We start from the raw sequence: 21000 nt of genomic DNA, 5'->3' as shown, positions 1-21000 counted from the left end.
AAGTGCAGAAGAATTGACATTAGGTGCTAACCAGAAAACTGCTGATGTCAGCAGACTGAAATGGAAAATAGTAGGAGAAACAGGTCAGTAGTTTATTCATCTATTTGTCTACTTACCTGTGTCTTCCTTTGTAATTTGCCAGTGTGAAAAAAACTAAACTACACTGATATATGTCAAGCTCACTATTGTTCTGTTCTCATCATTGTAAATCTTCAGCTGTTTTCTATGAATAAAATACAACTTTGAATGCTGTGCAAGTGTTTTAAGTCTTTATATGGAGATAAAATTACACAGAATGGGTAAGCAAGCTTTCATAACTTCATAACAACTGTGTGAATATATTTCAGGAACTGAGGAGATCAAGAAACAGGAGAGTTACCGTGATACAAGGGATGTAACTCTTACACCTATGCAGATCAGAACCTATCAAGTGGCCTTCACGCCTAGATGAACCTAGGGTGACATAATACCTAGAGGATGCTCTACTCATGATATTACATGTCCGTGTGTAAAATATTCCACATGTGGCCCCTGTGATTTTCTCGTCCATGTATCTCAAAACCCAAATCTCTCTCAGAAGGCAGTTTACTTCTTTACTCTTTTTCACTGTAATAGAGATCTGGCAAGTTGCTGTTACTTGTATTAGTGATGCTATTCTTGAGTTGCTGTTTTCTGGTTAAAGGCTTTCTTGTTAAACAGACTGTTAAATGCTGTTTCACGAAGGTGAGGAAGTTATAATATGAATTAGTTTACTTATATTTGAAGTGCTAAAATGTGTTTTAGAATTTAACATTTCTTTCAAATTCGAGGCTATTAATGCGTTTTAAGTACATGTACATGTATTTGTCTTGCTTTATGTACTGTATTTCAGGTAATCTTTAGGGTATCTACCATCATTGGGGTGTACATTTAATGAATGATCTATTGGCATTATGTTCAGTGTTATATGTGATATAATTTTTAAAAAATGTAAAGATTAAATTTGCAACATGTATTGTAAAATTTTAAGATACACCCTTTATTCAAATTGAATAATTCAGATATTAAACCACTTAAGAAAAGAAAGGAAAACTTTCCTTGGCAAAGAAAGGAAAAACATGCGAAATTACACATATTTGAAGATACAGTGGTACAAAAAGAAGTTGTTGCATCTCCAGAAACTGCTAAATGTTAACCATGTTTTTGTCCTGGACATGGGTGTTTTTGTTGTGGGTTTCAATACAGTGTTTTACAAGATCATGATGTATTATTTACACTTCACATTTTACCACGGAGTTTACTTACATGCCACCTGTGAACTTGGACAGATTTTAATAATATATGTAATATATAGCTACCATGTAAGTTTTATGTTTCCATAAATGGTTAAAAGTTAACAGAAACATGTACATCATTTTACATATAACTAACCTCCCAGCGGTTCTCCCATTGTTTCCATTAATGTTTTAAAAGTAAATATATATACCTATCTTTTTTGTTCACCCAAGTCTTTTAATAGTTGACATATATCTACCCTTTTTTCCTTCTATCATGGTTTCAATGAATGTTTTAATAGTAAATGTGTAGCCACATTTTTGTTTCTCTTTTTGCGTCCTTGAAGGTTTTACATTGTTGGTATACTGTTACTGTATATATCTATTAGTGTGGCATCCGATAAAGTCATTTTAATTTTGTTTAGTAACTTGTGATTTAAATTGTATGTAAATTTATGTTAAGTGTAATATTTTTGACAAAAAAAAAGATGATGTTACATTGTTAGTCGAATGTATGTAAAAACTGGCAGTGTTGTATATATTGTATGAAGAAAGAAAATGTAAACCTGTGTGGAATATATCACCACCATTTCCCCAGATGCATGCTGAGTGGATGTGGTTTTCTTGCATGGATTTGTACTAAACAGTTGTTCATGCATTTTTTTTTTATTAATTCGCGAATATTACCCAAAGAATTCTTGTGAAAACCACTTATTTCTTTATTACTTGACAGTTGTCTTGTTTGTTGTTGGAGAAACGCTGTCTGTGTTGGACGTCGCGATTTGCGTCAATTAAAAAACTACTTTCATACTTCTTAACCGGCCAGCCACATTTGGTGTGGTTATGGCGGTATCTTTGGATGGACAGGCTAGCAGATTGATGCATGGAAATTTATCTGCTGATACTTTGCATTGACACATTGACATTTCCCTTGCTAAAAGTGAAAAACAAAATGGGAACAAAATGCACTTGGAACTCTTTGTACTATGGGACACGGGGCTAATTACATGAATCTTGCTGCTTTTCGGTCGGTCGGTCATGGTTTGGGTTATGAACACAGGCATACGACCAACTCACGTGTATATGTCCACAACTCCCATCATGTATGTGGCGGATCCAAAAGCTTTGGAAAATGTACTTAAGGCATTGTAAAGTGTCCTGTCTGGTGTCACGCCTGGTGTCTGCAGCACATGTAATGTCTGTTGATTTCAGTGTCCTTTCTGATGTCGTCGTCAGTATGGGTCTTGTGATCCCAGAAGTAATCACGAACGCATTATTAATCCCAGATCGCTATACCGTGAAGCCCCATTTGCCTGCTGTTTGATTGTTTGTGTTGTGATGTATTCCGAGGTTTTAGTCAAAGAAGTGTTGTGTAACATCCACATTTCTCTATACCTGGTATCTCACCAGTGCGGCTGCTGTGAGTTCAGTTCATGCGGAGGTCCTCTCTGGCTGTATGTGGAAAGGTTTTCTGGCCGCGTGTAGATGGACGTGGGTTTCTTTCGGGCTAATCCTGATTTCCTCCCACTATAATGCTCGCCACCTTTGTATAAATACAATATTCTTGAGTGCGGCGCAAAATACCAATCAAATAAATAAATAAATAAATAAGTCGACCTGGCACGCCGGTCCTATCTCCGTCCTTGGCCTTTGACATAGCTAGGTATTGTTGTTCTCCACTGATAACTGATACGGGGCTAAAGTACTGTATTTACCAGTTAATGAATATTCATCTATATTCGGAAATCATGTGGTGTCGTATTACCACCTCACGAGACAGGCAGAGAAGAGAAAGAGGAACGATAGTTTCTTCTTGCCTACCTCCAGTAACATGGAGACCTTGATGTTCGTCTTGGTTGGTCTCATCGCTTCTCAATTCGGGGTGATGGGGAAAACCCTTGTGTTCTCGTCAGATCAAAGAGAGTCAGTTCCTGATGATGACACGTGTGGTTATGAGGTTAGTAGTTTAGGCCAACTTACTCTGTAGACAGGTAAAGGCGTGATCATGTAGCTCACACCTTCCGTAACCAACACCAGCTTATCAAAGTGTACGTGCTTGTGTGGAACTACAGAAGTTGTTTCACTAAGTGCTCAGTCTGACGCCTGAATTCTAATGATTTGTAGAACATGGATGAGAGCGATAAGAATAACCACGAAAGCTTTGGGAATGGTATTATGCCATGGCTGTTTAGAAACGAAGGAGCCGAGTACACGAGTTACGGTGTATTAAAATTATCTCTTCATGGCACACGTGTGCTCTAAATACATCTTCTGTTTCAAGCGAATATGTGTAGGATTTCCAATTAAAGCATAATCAAGACAGCACTGAGTGGCAGCACACCATTAATCGCTGTATTGTCTCCATCAGTTGTCGAAGGTGGTTGTTTTCAGAACAGGAAAGTCAGCTCCTACATGCACCTTGAAGAATGCCTTGAACATTGCGTAAAACTATGATAAAGATTTCTTATACGCTTTCTCTTTGTTGCTCAAAATGTTTCCTCGGTGTATCTGTTTCTTCATTATATTGTTCTCAGAGCTGTAATCCAGTGAAAGAAGGGATGATCAACGTCCATGTTGTCCCTCACACTCATGATGACGTCGGCTGGATCATGACCGTGGACCAATACTACTACCAGCGTAAATATAATACCGTTCAACACTGATTTTATCTGTTTATTTATTTGTTTGATTGGTGTTTTACGCTGTACCCAAGAATAGTTCACTTATACGACGGCGGCGAGCATTATAGTAGGAGGAAACTGGGCAGGAAGCTCACGACCATCCGCAGGTTTTTGACAGACCTTCTCAAGTAGGGCCAGAGGGGAAGCCAGACTGAGCTGGTCTGGGGACTCCTATGTCATTGTGCGGCTCGAGACGGGTGAAAATGGTTTTACTTTTACCCTGTCAATAGCGGAGATCGTAAACAAATACATTTCTTTTTTTTTTTTACCTTGTATAGTTTGCTTTCGTTAAACGACCATCGGCACTGAAAAATGGAAGAAATTAACCGGATATACTCCATCAATAATATGGATATAACCTGAAGCGAATTTAATTCAATATTTGACATAAAATGTTTTCTTGGCTCTAGATGATTAGAGAACTTTGTCCTTATGGTGACAGAATAATGCAGACAGCTATAGTCTGACACCCAATAATTTTTAGAATTAAATACCTTAAATCGTTCATTTATCTCTACAAATGCAGGTGTACAATATATTCTGGATACGGTCATTCCTCAAATACAAATGGACCCGTCCAGGAGGTTTATCTATGTGGAGATTGCCTTCTTTAAACGATGGTGGGATGAACAGGACGATACCATAAGACACATCGTGAAAGGTCTGGTCAATCAAGGTGAGATTGCTGTACCCGCTTTGTGAAATAGTTCTGGTAGTGAATGCAGTGTACGTACTTAAGCAACAAGAAGCTTTGCTGTCAAAGAAGTATTCAATTGTATTATGTTGTCAAATGTAATTTCCTATGGTTATGGTAATGTTAACAATTGGATTACCAAGCATACAAAACCGTACCAGCGACTTTAAATATGATATTTTGTGTTTTATATATGTTTATTTCGTGTTCAACACTGAGCAGTTAGACCAAGGAAACAGCACTGGCTGGCCCGGTGTCAGTATTATGTGACCAGGCGGGGTGTCATATCTGGTGTCTTCGGCATGATACTTCAGTGGCGGCAGCGCTTCGCCGCCATCTACTCAGCCTGTCACTTGAAGACACTGTATAAGTACACCTAATGACTCCTCATGGTCGTATGACTAAATTTTTTTGTAAAGAACGACGTATAACCCGTAGCATATATACATACCGAGCATTCTGGGTCATCAGGATAGGTAATTCCAGTTGGTGAAAAACTTAGCATCATCATTTTGATTGATTTCTGTTTTTTCAAACTGTTTATTGCATTTTCTGGCTGAGAAATAGAAAATTCTGGAAATTAACAAGCTAGAAATGGTGGATCAATGGTCGTTGCATACTGAAACACATATTTCGCACCATGGTGTTCAGGTGAAATGTGGAACCTGTATAATAGATGAATCCATTGTGCCCGTGAAAGCTTAACGTTTACTGGCTTGTTTTCAGGTCGACTGGAGTTTATTCTGGGAGCTTGGTCGATGAATGATGAGGCGTCCACTCACTATAACGCCATCATTGACCAGCACACCTTGGGCTTCCGCTTTCTCCGGGAGACGTTTGGGGAGTGTGCCCGACCCAGGGTGGCCTGGCAGATCGACCCTTTTGGCCACTCTCGAGAACAAGCCTCTCTCTTTGCTCAGGTGAGCTCTTCAACAATTTTTTTGTAACGCTGTGCGGAAAGCCCATGGGGTTCTGAGTAGATAATGCGTTTTAACGTAGAGTCATGTCTATTGCAGATGAGATATGATGGTGTGTTAATGCAGATTCATGTCTATTAGAGATGAGGTATGACGGTGTGTTTTAATGTGGACTCATGTCTATTACATATGAGATATGACGGTGTGTTTTAATGTTAACTTATGTCTGTTACAGATGAGGTATGACGGTGTGTTTTAATGTAGGCTGATATCTGTTACATATGAGATATGACGGTGTGTTTTAATTTTAACTCATATCTGTTACAGATTAGATACGATAGTGTGTTTTAATGTAGACTGCTGCCTGTTACAGATGAGATATGACGGTGTATTTTAATGTGGACTCATGTCTGTTACAGATGAGGTAAGATGGTGGGTTTTAATGTAGACCGATGCCTATTATAGATTAGATATGACGGTGTGTTTTAAGTATACTAATGTCTATGACAGATGGCATATGGCGGTGTGATTTAATGTTAACTGATGTCAGTTGCAGATGAGATATGCCACTGTGTTTTAATGTGGGCTCATGTCTGTTACAGATGGGATGTGACGGTGTGTTTAAATGTAGACTAATGTCTGTTACAGATGGGATGTGACGGTGTGTTTAAATGTAGACTAATGTCTGTTACAGATGGGATGTGACGGTGTGTTTAAATGTAGACTAATGTCTGTTACAGATGGGATGTGACGGTGTGTTTAAATGTAGACTAATGTCTGTTACAGATGGGATGTGACGGTGTGTTTAAATGTAGACTAATGTCTGTTACAGAGGGGATATGGCGGTGTGTTTTAATGTTAACTGATGTCCGTTTCAGATGAGATATGACGGTGTGTTTTAATGTAGGCTGATATCTGTTACAGATGACATGACTGTGTTTTAATGTAGACTCATGTCTATTACAGATGAGGTATGGCGGTGTGTTTTAATGTAGACTCATGTCTATTACAGATGAGATATGACGGTGTGTTTTAATGTGGACTCATGTCTATTATAGATGAGATATGGCGGTGTGTTTTAATGTAGACTGATGTCTGTTACAGATGGGATAAGGCGGTGTGTTTTAATGTAGACTCATGTCTGTTACAAATGAGATATGACGGTGTGTTTTAATGTAGACTCATGTCTGTTACAGATGGGATATGACGGTTTATTTTTCGGCCGCCTTGACTACCAGGATAAAGATTACCGAGTCAACGCATCGACAATGGAAATTGGTTTGGGAAGGGAGCGATGACTTAGGCAAGTTACCTTTCGACAGTTTCCAGCAAAACATCACATGTACTGAACTTAAATACTTATCTAGACACCAAGAAAGCGTATTATCTTCGACACTAAATTTTACACAGAATTAAGGTATTACTCCTCTTTAATGATAAACCGGATGTTGCTGTAAACCTTTTGAAATATTTGACTTTTTAAAATTATTAGTTATTTTTTGTGTGTGTGTTGAAATATAGATCTTGGTCTTTTTTTATATATTTGTTTTGTTTAACCCCATACTTACTTCGCTGGGGGTACAGATTTTGTTCAAGTGGTCTTCAGCCCTCACAATATTGGCCGCTTATGGTCATAATACACTGATAACATGGAAACAGAATTTCCCTGCCCAAGATCGGGGTTGAACCCACTCTTTGTTTTGCCCCGTGTTTGGAGCCGAGCGTCTCACCACTGGGCCAAGTTCCGCTGTCTCGAAAAACAAAATGTTTGGTAAATGTTATACTTATGAGAAATCCGAAAAATGATGAAAGGTTAATTACTCCTTCATTGAATTTATGAACTGCTGCATTTTCCACAGGAATTTCTTCTTCTCTGTTCACGGGAGCTTTGTATGATGGATATGGACCCCCACCTGGCATCTGCTTTGCGTACGACTGTAGCGACCCCGTTATGGTATGAAGTCTTCATCACCACTCATATCAAAATCATTCTTTATTCCCGTTTTTAAGATTTACTTTTTCAAGAAAAAAGAATTATCTTTATTCAGAACTCTGTAGCACATTATGTCATGTGTTTAATAATTTAATTTCTGAATCTTTCAGGATGACGAGTCTCTACATGACTACAATGTTCCGCAGAAAGTTAACCAATTCCTCAAAGACGTGGCTGATCAGGTATGACACAGCTCTGATATGAACTACGTCTGAACGTAATTTTACAAGAAGTTTTCCACATTTAAGATATCTACAATAAAGGTGCCTTAACAACCTGATGATACTTCTGAGAATCATTTTTTTTTTTCATTTATAATTATTTTGACTTGTTTTCTCTGCCCCAAAAGTCCCGTCCATATAACAGACTTTTTCAAGTTTTCAACACTTCTCTTTTTGATATGTACATAGGATCATGAATATTTGCAGGCCAAGCATTACGCTACCGATCATCTGATTATGACGATGGGCAGTGATTTCCAGTACACGGACGCTTTGACCTGGTACAAGAACCTGGACAAGATTATCAAATATGTCAACCAACAGGTGAGACAAACGGAAAGTATATCTTTCCGTTTCGATGTCAGCTTCTAAAGTGCCAGGAAAGAACAAAAATAACCATAATCAACCCTAAACCGCAAAATCTAGCCAAGACGTGTCCAAAATCTTTGAGTTCTTTTTGACCTAGACAACCGTGTTCTTACCCAGTAAATTCAAATGCCCCAAATACTCTTAACTTTATTTTGAGGTCGCAAAGCTGACCCAATCCGCCTGTCTGTAAGGTAGGGGATGATATTTAGTCACATGTGCACATGCGGTAAGATTGTCTGTAATATATTTTCGCTTTATCACGAAGCATTTTGTATTTGACCGAGAACTTCGACGATGGCCAAGTTACTCATTTTGTCTAAGGAGTTCTATTCATTCCAGATGGCAGGATGGTATCTCGATGGAAAAGTCTTGGCTTCAGCATCTAAAGTAATGGATTATAACCCTTACTGGCATCTTAAATAATATATTTTTTGCGTGAATTTTTATTTCAAATACAGTAAATTGTGCAACGCACTCAAAACCCCTCTAAACTGCTGTAACAAGTGAAATAATTAGACTCATTCTTCTCTCATTTTCGATTCAGCAAACTCTGAACAATACCAAAGTGAATCTACTTTACTCCACTCCATCCTGTTATCTGAAACAACTAAACCTGGCAAACAAAACATGGACAACCAAAAGTGATGACTTCTTCCCGTACGCTCACCGAGCTCATAGCTTCTGGACAGGCTACTTTACTAGCAGAGCTGCACTCAAGGGATACGTCAGACGAACTAACAATTTCCTACAGGTAGGTCAGGCAGACTGACAACTTCCTAAAGGTAGGTCAAACGGACTAACGACTTCCTACAGGTAGGTCAGACAGACCAACAACTTCCTACAGGTAGGTCAGGCAGACTAACAACTTCCTACAGGTAGGTCAGGCAGACTAACAACTTCCTACAGGTAAGTCAGACAGACTACCAACTTCCTACAGGTAGGTCAGACAGACTAACATCTTTCTTCAGGTACAGTAGAAAGATCAGTTTTCTTCAGGTACATCAAACAGTTGAACTTTCCTACGATAAATGACAAATCCGATCGACAAATAGATATGACTGCATTTCTTGACTTAACTCCCTGCTATACTTTCTGATATACTGCTTTATCACTACGATAGTTTGTGCTTGACGTTGTTTTCGAAAATGCATTTTCTATGGGGAACGTCCATTATGCTTGATGAGTGGTATGTGAATGTGTGTTTATACGACAATTAGATTTGGAGATATCACACAGATGAACATATAAGTCAAATCATACACTTCCCATAGATATTTATCAACGACCAAACAACAACTGTATGATTGGAAGAACACAGACACTTCAGTGGATTAAATATATCTTCACGAGTCGCTTAGCTTGAATTTGTTTTCTTATTTACCTGTTACCTAGGTGTGTAAACAAATGGATGCCCTGGCACAACTTGACGATTCTCAGCATAGTTCTGTCAGCGTGGAAGTTCTCAGTAAGTCTTACCTTTTGAAAGTTTATAGTATAGATTTGCAGTGCTTTGGAATAGGATCTACAATGAAGACTAGTTGATTCAAGAATGAAACTTACCAAAAAAAAAATCCCTTGAAATATGTTACTTTTGAGGTCACAGAATACGTCTTCATTTAAGTTTTTCTCGCAGACATGCGTTTTTATATTTGTATTGTGATGCGAATGATAAAAATAAACCTCCGGAAAAACAAACTTGAAAGACAACGTTTTATGGGCATTCGTCATTTTGCTCAGGCTGTTTTTTCGTTTTATAGAGGAGGCGATGGGCGTGGCCCAGCATCATGATGGAGTCTCGTAAGTTCATTGTATGTATGTAATTTTATTGTATTTACTATTTATGTACATTTTAATGTTAATCAAATGAAATATGACTACACAGCTTTGAATGTTTTCCATATTTTCTTGAAGAAATATGTGACAGTTTCATATTACTATCATTTTAGAGGAACTGAGAAGCAGGTGGTTGCCTATGATTACGCTGAAAGATTGGCAAACGGAGTGAACGAATGTAGGGTAAGCCATTATTCTACCTGTCTTCCTTCCTCCGAAATTCTTGAACTCCTTCACACTTGTAAGTAGAAATCTCCTTATATAGATTTTCCAAACCTTAGCACACATCTTTTGAACTGAACAGCCAGTGTCATCTGACTATGGCAGTGTAAATAAGGCTTCTACTTTAATTATGGAAATGTTGATGTTGATAGAATGTTTTACAATACTGGAATTGTGTGTATATAAAGAAGTGACAGCCACATTTGAATGTTTCAAACTGTTTCTTTTTTGAAACGAAATGTTATTTTCGTTCATATGATCTGATTCGTTGTTTTCCCAGAAAACCATTAATGACGCTTACAAGAAGTTACTAAGTAAGTCCGGGACGGATGTACCCTTCGATCAGCACTACTGTGGGCTTTTGAATATCAGTATGTGTGACGTCACAGAGAATAATAAACAGGTAACAACTGAGGCGCTTAACAAAATCTCACAAGATATCATTGTATACATTTGTTCTTTAGTATGTAATAGCATAAAAACTGAGGAGAATTTTTTATGTTATCTGAATGGTCAACTTTATTGGTTGAGTGTAAGATCTTAAAACGGCAATCTTGGTGATCTTGTCGGGCGAAAAAATGTGGATATCACATGTTCTGTGACTGAGTGTCTGGTGTCTTCGGCATGAGGTGTCTTCCAATGGCTTTCAGTGAGGCAGCGCTTTAAATATGTCGACATTGGAACAGGCCTCCTGTAAAGAGTCACCGCAGACATCTGAGAAATATATTACTGAAAGAGACGTCAATTACACGCATGTCAAGGAAAAAAGAAAACACACACAAAGAAAATCGCGCTACCCTTGCTCTTATCACTGTGCTGGTTGTTATTTTGTTCTTGCGCTTTGTCCTCTTCAGTTTGTGATGTTGGCTTACAATCCTCTGGGACGTCATGTAACCCGCTGGGTGCGCCTGCCCGTGGTGGCAGGAACGTATAATGTGACAGATTCAGACGGAATGTCTGTAGCCACACAGGTAATGTATGGATACTTAAAAATATGGTATTTAATATTCAAAGTTAACAAACAGAATAAATGAAATTAATACATCTCCCTGATTTAATGTTTTTATAATAACTGTTTATAGTATAACACTGAGTTTTTCGGTGAAAATGGGAATGTTAACGCGCTGTTGTCGTGATTTGCTGTTCTCTGTCAGCTACTGCCAGTCAGCGCCAGGACCATGTCCATCCCAGAACGGAAGAGTAAGGCCACCCTTGAGCTGGTATTCAGCGTTACGATACCGGCATTAGGATTTGCCTCGTACTTTGTTCAGATGACTAGCGGTAAGTGCTGAGGAGGAACAGTAGATTTATGTACATGGTCTATATGAAAGCCGCAGACTTTTTATGTGTTACATGTACAAAAATAATCATTTGCTTATTCTCATAAATCGTTCCTCACCTCGTTTTAAACTGAAGAGAAGCGTGTTTGGAATAAGTCACCTCAGTTACATTATTCTTCAGTACTTAAATATTCTTTCAGTAATTGACCGTTGCTTTCTAAAACAAACACACAGACAATTCAAAACCAGTAAGAACTGATACACTAAGTAGACACTATATTTGTCAGATGTTCCCGACCAGAATCTAAGTGATTTCCGCGAGCTGGACATCACAGGTGCCGATACAGTTCTAAAGAACAAGGTATTACGGTTTCCATAACTATTTGTTATAATAAGGAAAGCATGAACGTAATTATGATCGTAAAAATACAAAAATATATTAAACATTTTCTTTAGACAAGGGTGTTTTTGTTTTTACACCTTTATACTAATTGGCTAACACTAAACCAATTTTTTCTAGGGTGCCCTAATTCATATTAGCAATTTTTCGATACGGATATAGTCGATGACTGATTCTGTCATGGTACACATAACCGCTCTGGGCGCTCCGTGGCTTAGCTGGTTAGATTGACAGCGCGGCGCAATGACCCAGGAGCCCCACACCAATGCATGAGTTCAAGTCCAGCTCATGCTGGCTTCTTCTCCGGCCATACGTGAAAGGCCTGCCAGCAACCTGCGAAGGGTGGATCGTTTCCCCCGGACTCTTCCACCCACTATAATGCTGGCCGCCGTCGTATAAGTGAAATATTCTTGAGAACGGCATAAATCAAATAAATAAATAAACGTAACCGTACTTATTATCTGCAACATTAAGATACTAGTAGATCAATAACTAAAAGCTACCCGGTTTGCGGTGATAATGAAGTGCTATAAGTGTTCCAACACGGGCCATTTTATACCTGTATGCTGTTAGAACTTTTGAATGGTGGTAAAAATAAATATATTCTACCACTATGATATTTGCCGCTTACCCTGGTTTACATTTGGACTCACATTTCAGCATATCTCTCTCACATTTGATGACGCTGGACACCTATCATCTATGGAAAACCTTGACAGTCAAGTATCGGTAGAATTAAAACAAGAATTCGCCTACTACACGGGATTTATAGGCAACAACAGCAAACCGGAGTTCCAGGCCTCCGGGGCTTACATCTTCAGACCCAACGAGATGGAGCCGCACACGTTTAACAGTGGTACATCAGTGAAACATACCAGGATCGCACAGGTTAACGTTTTCTAGTTACTAGCCTTCTGTTACTGTCGTTAAACGTTTGTATCCATTAATAAATTCAGCGTTTTTGTTTTTCAATATACCAGTTTTTATCCTTTATATTAAAATTTTAGAACAAATGAAAAGTAAGAAAATATTGTATAAAGAAATCATTATTTGGGTGATATTACTCAGATAGTGTTGAATCAGCCCTTTGAACTAGCCAAGCTTCATAAGAGTTAAACTAAGATAGCTATCACTGAATTTGCTTACAAGTGGGATTTCGGTTAGAACGAGTGGATTAAGTAGCCGATCATTAAATGTTCATACAACAACTACTAATTCTGAAGTTAAATAATGCTTTTGAGTGAACCGATACATCTTGAACCGAACCTTACCGTATTGCCGCAGTCACCTCAATCTCCGATCACGTTTGTCTGTGCCCCAGGGTCCTCTTGTACAGGAGGTGGAGCAGAGGTTCAGCCCGTGGGTCAGTCAGGTGATCAGGCTCTACGAGGACGCCGAATATGCTGAGCTGGAGTGGACAGTTGGACCCATCCCCATCGAGTAAGTCTCCTTTATATGCCATGTTTTCACAAGCAGTTCTATTAATTATATTTGTAGTCGGAGTGGGACCTGAAAAATACTTCTAATGAAAGAGGTGCCAAAGTTTCATGCATTTGTCATATTCAACAAATATTCCGTCAATAATATTGAACAGCACTTTATATGTATACAAGCAGCAAAACTTCCAAAGTTTTACAACTTTTCCTTTAGCATGACTGACGTTGTACAAGAACTGAACGCTCTACCATTGCTCAACGAGAGAATTTTAAACAAAAACACCACTGCCACAGACATTTCATTTGTTTTACTCCGGTGCAGTTGACAGGTATAATTTCCCGTATTTCAGCGACAAAGTCGGGAAGGAGGTTGTGAATCGGATTCAGACAGACATGATGACTGACAGAACATTTTACACAGACGCCAATGGCCGACAAATCCTGAAGAGAATGTAAGTGGATCCTGAAGGTTTTACTGTTGAGGAAGTGGTTTCCTGAAAACATTTCCTGCCGCCAGAACTTTTTTCGTGCTCTTTTACAAATGGTATCAAGGTAGGGTTTTGCATTAGTTTCTTGTAAACGTTTATTACTAGTTATTGTGATGATTGCACAGTATTTTGAGTAGTTCTAGGTAAGGGAAATGTAATGTATTGCAATTAACGTAAGTGCAGATTTCAATAAAACGTAATTCTGCTAGGGCTGTGGTGCTAGAGACTGTGAAAGTTGCTTCTATATCCCCATTTACATGAACAGTTAGAGCAATACCTCAGGTATTTCATAGGTTACGTGTGACATTTGTCAACTATCTGAATGTCGTTACCGTTCTATTTAATCGGTGTTCTCTAATATATTATATACATGTATATCATAGGATGTACATTTATCAACTTTTTAAGAGATCAGTTAGCTTATAGAAATCCAGGTCTGTGCGGAAGTTTCAGAAAAACTATGGGCCTTGTAAAATTTGAGTTATTACTTGATTGTAGGAGAGAAGTTTCGCTTCGCTTCGAGGGGTTTACTGTTCTGTGATCGTATTTAGTATATGTGTAGATTTTTGACCGTTTGTTTAGGTGTCTAATGGTCAGGTGATAGTAGTCATATGGTTTATTTTATAGCCTTTATTTACAGCATAGACTACAGGCCCACATGGAAACTAAATCAAACTGAACCTGTGGCAGGCAACTATTATCCAGTTAACAGTAAAATCTTCATGCAGGCAAGTATAGTTCAACATTTCATTAAAATGCTGCTTTCTTTATAATTGTGATAATATTTTACAAAAGCAGCGAAAATCTGAGTATCATGTCGACGATCTTAAATTTTCTTATTTTGCGTATAACAGAGTTGCCTAAAATGATGATTTTGTGAACTGAATCTTATCCTTCTAAAAGACCAGATGACGTGGTAAGCTGAAACCTGTCTCAGGGGACTTAACTCTGAATTGACGTATCTTTCGGAAAGGTTATCTCCCCTTGCCTGTCTCTCCACTCTTCAGGCCTAATTCATCGCTTTGAAAGAACAGCTGACATGCCGTAAATAAGTGAAGTATCCATCTGAGATTGTGAGCTGTTGAATAGAAACCCCCAGTGGTCTAGAGCGAAACGTAGAAGTTATATGTGCACTGTACTGGATGATTATCATTCTAAATTCCTTCGTTCTCGCTGCTCTATGGACTAGATAGACAGTCTTACGTTCGTGGAAGAGCACGTGTATACCACAAATACAGCTTGCAAGTCTGTACGTTACACATGAAAAAGTCTGGCAGTGACGTGCTAATGGAGCGTACTTTTTATCCCTGTGATTTTACCCGTTTGACTCCAGTTACTTCCCGACCTCTATGGTATAAATGAAACATTCATCAGCATATCTTTTGTCGTAACAACCTCCAGACCGGAATGGTGTCAATGAAAAATTCTTTAACATGTCTTTAAACAACAATCAAGCAAATAAATGAAGTCTGAAATAGCTTTGCAGAGAAAAAACGCCGATTTAAGCACGTCTCCCTTTATTGGCACATGGATTCGTACCATTCCCAAGCAGAGCCTCCGTCTCTTCTTTCAGTGTGGTAACAAGAATACACAGTTCGCCGTGTTGACGGACAGATCTGAGGGTGGAGGCAGTCTCCGGGAGGGGGAGATAGAAATCATGGTGAGAACATGGTGAATAGTGGTACCTATACGTGTGCGTATCTCTCATTATAATGCATATTAGCTAATCAACACCAGCTTTTAAATTCCCCACCAACATGTAGTAAAATTAAGATGTACAGCAGAGAAGTCCGGCAAACTTTGGAATGACACCATATGGCATACATTATTCCAAATTCTTAATGTCAGACCACTATGTCCGACTCAGGTGTTGAATTAAAAAAGATTAAGCACACGTCAGTAATCTGTTACAGATTCTGACGCGCTTCTTGTAGTCTCCATTTGTTTATTTACATAACATACTTATGTGTATGACTACATACCAATAATTATAACTTTACTATGCACAATCCTAGATAAATGGGACTGTACATAGAGGGAAAACAACATTTAGTCTTCCTGCCTGTCATTCTGTATTTGTTCACTATTGCTTATTGCATAGGTTCATCGCCGCTTATTGCACGACGACGCGCTAGGAGTGGGTGAGCCACTGAATGAGACAGGCTCGGACGGCAAGGGACTGATAATACGCGGTATGGGGTCTTCGTTCATGCGAGCGTATACAAGCCTTTCTGGTACACCATGTCATACAAAACACCAAGAGTAAAGAGGAGTAAAACAGAGCACAGACGACAATGTAATAGTTGGCAACTGGCCACACGTAACCGGTGAAATCGAGCCTCTTGTCATTTTACCTCAGCTAGGGCTTTCTTCTAACTTTTCCCGCAATTGCTTAAATAGAAGCGACTTCTGTTTAAATAGAAGCAGCTTTTACGTCGTCGAGCATTCAGACTACAGCTGAATCAGATTTTATAAAAAAAAGCAGTGACGTCAGTTGCAATTAAATAGATGTTACTGTTCTAGAAGGACTCAAAATGTTTTTTGAGTTTTTTTTTATTCTGTTCTGAGATTCCCTTTTGAATATGATCTCAGGCCACACGGATGCTTAGCACACCATCGAAATCCTGGTTTATGCAGGAATACAATATAACTCAAAATGCTATGTTGTCTTCATATTTAATAAACCATCACATGAAAACTAGGTACAACACAAAGAGGCGCATGCTATGTTACTCTCATCAGTCGGTAGTTTTCTTTCATCATGCAAATTCTATACAAATTAAACATGTCTTAAGGATTTCATTTTTGGCTGTACCAACTCCTGTACTTGGTAAATTTGAGAGCATGTTACGGCATCCTATGATGGCTTTTACAGCATCCAGTCAAAACCATTTGATTTTGTAGACATTCTGGGAGGGTTCAAAGTCATTATATTGGGTAGTCGTAGAAACTGTTTGAAACACACGCTGCTTTAAACCACTTTTCTCCACAAACTAGAATCTTTAGTTTTTCATCAGTGTTTTAATTATCGTTGTCTTATGAGATTCACATATGAAAAATAAGAGAAAGCAATTACTTTTAGTTATGATTTCAAGCAAACATGTGGCATGTTTTTGTAGGCAAACAGTATCTGATGCTAAACACGCAATCCAAAGCTTCCAGATTTGAAAGGGATATGGCTCTGCAGCTGTACATGAGTCCCGAGTTAACGTTCGTGCCTGTAAGCATGTCATACAGCCAGTGGAGTGATAACTACAGAACCAAGGTACGAGTCACTTGGCAGTTACATCAGCTATTGGAAGTGTGATTCATTCTATACATGCTTGTCTTGCCCTGAAAATAAATGAGTTTTTATGACAGTGTAGGTTCTGTCATAACAGATTGTAAGCAATTAGCAGTTCCTGAAACGTGTCTTCTCAGTCTTTTACCAAAGCATTTAAATCATAAAAAGTCATAAAACATGAAGAACACTCAAATGTATTGAATTCAAATGTCATTCTCATATTTGCTTCTGTTGCTTTAGACCATGTTGTAACCGTTTCACTGTGTTAAGAAATTTGTTTGAGCTTCAGATAACATTGCATAGTAATTACTGCTGCTTTGCAAATTTATTTCACTTTACACAGTTCTTCAGTGTCAACTGATGTGTGCAGGTAACGCACATATAGCTTTTATCTCTCTCTTCTTTTTAAACTGGGTTTTTTCATATGAAAATGTTTTCCTAGTCTCCTGTTAACAGTAAAAAATGCAAACTTGACTTTCAGTGGAGTGGCTTGACCCGAGAGCTCCCGCCAAATGTCCATCTCATGTCATTAGAACAATGGGAAGGCAAATCTTACCTTGCCCGGTTTGAACATTTCTATCAATCCAGCGAGGACAGTGAACTGTCACAACCCGTGAACATATCAATGACAGTAAGTTATAATCTTTTGCTCTCTTCCTTTCCACTGTGAAGATAACTATTTGCCTAAATATGTTTTTGTTCAAATGTGCGAAATGATAAAAAATATTGCCTTTAATCCCGTTTTGATAGGGTCTCCCGAGGTAATCTTTGATGACAATGGGAAATTTTAATGTCGGCTATAGGGCGTATAATACTTACAAGCGTATTATTCCTTCAGGGTTTATTTGTACCGTTTGACGTGGATTCGGCTGAGGAGTTGATGTTAGGGGCCAACCAGAAGAAAGCAGATTCTCGCCGTCTGGTTTGGCAGACTGCCAGACAGAACTGTAAGTTTCACTGGATACATGTTTTTAACACCGATACACGAAAAACGTCGATTGTGTTAGAAATTCGAAACTAGCCTTTTTTCTGGCAGCGTTTTTTAAACGTCAGAACTAATATATTGGAGTTCGAATCTTTAATTTATGCAACGTTTGTGCAGTCCGGGGGTATTTATTTATTTTTTTTCTTTGATTGGTGTTTTACGCCGTAATCAAGAATATTTCACTTATACGATGGCGGCCAGGTTACTGCAAGACATTTCCACGTACGCCGAAGAGGAAGCCAACATGAGCTGGCTTGAACTCACAGCGACCGCATTGGTGGGAGACTCCTGGGCCATTGCGGTGTTTTGGCGTGCTAACCCCCTCGGCCACGAAGGCCCCAACCCAGGGGTAAGGAATGTATATGTTAGCATCGGGTTGAGTGAATTTACCACCTTGCGCTTAGAATTGCAGTCAAAGTGCAATTGAGATGCATAGTTTTGATTAACGAAAACTAAATTGTAACAAACTGTTAAGTCTGCACAACCACAGAGCATCCCTTGTGTCTTTCCCCCATCATTGGAAACTGTTGACTGTTCCTCTTCACATGAATCGTCTCTAGTTCCTTGATATATTTTCATGGTTCTTTAGTGGTTTGAAGTGTGCGTTGGTCTAGAAATTGGTATTCAGCCCAGTTATTTGACCTGGAGCGTCCATGATGGTTAACTGTTGGTATAGGACTATATGTTATGACTCCTAAATCTTCATATTTCAGCCAAACAGCAAATACCAACCCGCCATTCCATAAGCAGCAGTGACTCTCGAGATATCACTTTGACTCCTATGGAGATTAGGACGTATCAACTAACCCTGGCAATGGGCGAGGACAATGACGTTTAATTCAAGATGTACATCTATCCAGGTTAAGCAGTAACAAACCGGTGGTGGTGTAAAACGATAATTTGGATTAGTATTAAGTCATTTATTTTCTTGTAAGTGTGATACACGGTGTTCTTAGTAATTCTAGATCAGTGACGTCTATTACACTAAGAGAACCAACTTTGCATTTTGTTACCTAATTCTGCGTCAACCATGATGCTGGGTAGGGGGTGGGTGCGGTAAGTTGTTACATTTTACGTGTTTACATGAAGCGTTAATAGTAAGGCCTTAACTGAATAAATTGACAAAAGGCCTGAGTAGCAACCTTTGCCAACCATCATACTCTCCTCGGTGCGCTGGCTTTACTCTCTACGCTGTATTATTGCATTTCTGGTTTGGTGTGAACTTTCGTTATAATCAACGTACTAAATAAATGGCTATCATCCTGTGTTTAATCTGAGTTCGGAAGTCATAGTTGTTTGATGTAAATCCATGTCCCCGACTCAACACTGACGTCATCGGTGCCGCACGTGTCGTTGACAAGTCTCTTGGCAAACCATGGAGTGTGCGAGTGGAGTGCTGTGGAGTGCTGCTGGCTCGCGGAACGTGGCAGTCTAAGTGGCCGCTTGTCCGTGTTTTTACATCTCTGCATCCAGGTGATCACTACTCACAGATATAAACAAACCAGGTGAGCAGTACTCCAGACAGGTAGCGCGTGCGCTGAGGCTGACCAGAAAATTGACATATTTAAGTGTTAATTGAGTTTCTATGGTTTTAATATGCACGTGACCAGCTGTGAGTGCCCTCTTAGAATGGACACGTGATTCACTGAGTGACACGTGCCTGACGTTGATCACAGAATATATAACAAGGTACCTGGCGTTTAGACAAACACTCGGCGCCGTCGAACAGTGCCTGGGTTAATTGATGTTCACTCTGTTTGAAGAGGTACAACCACCATTAACAAAAGAGATGACATTGGATAAATAGTGTGTCAAACTCCTCAAGTAGTGTTTCAGCGATGGCTCAATTGAAAATGGCAATAATTCACAAATCGGTTTGTGTGGTAGACCCCAACCATTTAGTTAAAAGTTTTTTTTCTTGGAACTTGTTGGTAAGCAATTTAAGTGCCTCTATAGAAATACTTGTACCTGTAACACCTTTTTTAATAAATAAATTTAATTAAAGGCAACGGAAATGAAATCTGCCTATACAGATGCACTGAAAGTGGATAATCACGTACAGCATAACCACAATGCAAACTTAGAAACGTTTTCCTACGGTGTGCTGAAGTAGCCCTTAAGCCAGTTGACGATACCTTCTCCGTCTTAAGACCCATGTGAATCCATGAGTGTATATTCATCATGTTGAACTAGATCGCCTCGTTGGATATACGAACTGTTGCAATCAAAGCTCATCGGAGATACATGTTTATTACCGACAACGTATATTCTAGCATGGCAAACGATTTGAATATTGATTTCACTCAGTCACTTAGAACATACCTTGCATCTTTCCAACTTCATTGAAACCTAGTGATTGCTTCTCTTTGCATGACTCCGTCCTATTTTCGTACTTTATATACTTTCTAAGTTTTTTTTTTTTGGTGGCTTGTGTTACAGCCGTTGTTAAACGGCTGGCACACGAATATCTGTTTCGACGCATAGATTCCTAACCAATATACAACTCGACGTTGTGTGGATGCACGTGTTTTGAAATTTAAATTTATATATACTTATTTATTTGATTACTTAAGAACTAGAGAACTGAATGCCCAGTAAACCAGTCACTGAGTGGCAAGTTACAGACAAACTTTCCCAGATATGATATTCAAGGTAAAGACGTCACACTGGACGACCGTTAGACTGTGCAGACGGTCACATGAGTGTTGCTAGCAGCTTATTCTCGCGTTGGACCAATAAACAGTTAGAGTGGAGGAACCTATAAATTCTTTACCAAAGGCTTGATAAAAACCCGCATCTCTTGTGTTCTTGTGATGCAGACAAGCGTCTCACCCCCATTGTAATTTAAAAGGGTGTCAGCTGAAACCGCATTGTATACCATCCATCAGTTCGAAGATACCACTAAAGATATTATGGCTCGCTAACTTTACCAAAATAACCTTCAT

General features: G+C 38.9%; 1 protein-coding gene across 1 annotated transcript; it reads left to right on the top strand.

Moving 5' to 3' along the window:
- The first annotated feature begins 2982 nt into the window (after nt 1-2982).
- LOC135476146 (lysosomal alpha-mannosidase-like) lies at nt 2983-19320 on the top strand. Its single transcript, XM_064756072.1, has 27 exons — nt 2983-3210; nt 3788-3890; nt 4419-4610; nt 5355-5548; nt 6742-6823; nt 7142-7165; nt 7405-7499; nt 7649-7720; nt 7967-8083; nt 8673-8879; nt 9521-9593; nt 9886-9925; nt 10075-10144; nt 10464-10586; nt 11038-11154; nt 11338-11464; nt 11751-11824; nt 12524-12751; nt 13185-13303; nt 13650-13751; nt 14428-14515; nt 15361-15447; nt 15889-15979; nt 16907-17052; nt 17552-17701; nt 17909-18017; nt 18769-19320. The coding sequence occupies exons 1-27, from the start codon at nt 3085-3087 to the stop codon at nt 18891-18893; spliced, it is 3081 nt and encodes a 1026-aa protein (XP_064612142.1). The 5' UTR covers nt 2983-3084; the 3' UTR covers nt 18894-19320.
- The last annotated feature ends 1680 nt before the right edge of the window (nt 19321-21000 follow it).

Source organism: Liolophura sinensis, chromosome 1 (assembly GCF_032854445.1).
Source record: "Liolophura sinensis isolate JHLJ2023 chromosome 1, CUHK_Ljap_v2, whole genome shotgun sequence".
NCBI lineage: Eukaryota > Metazoa > Mollusca > Polyplacophora > Chitonida > Chitonidae > Liolophura > Liolophura sinensis.
This window is presented reverse-complemented; position numbering and strand designations above follow the sequence as displayed.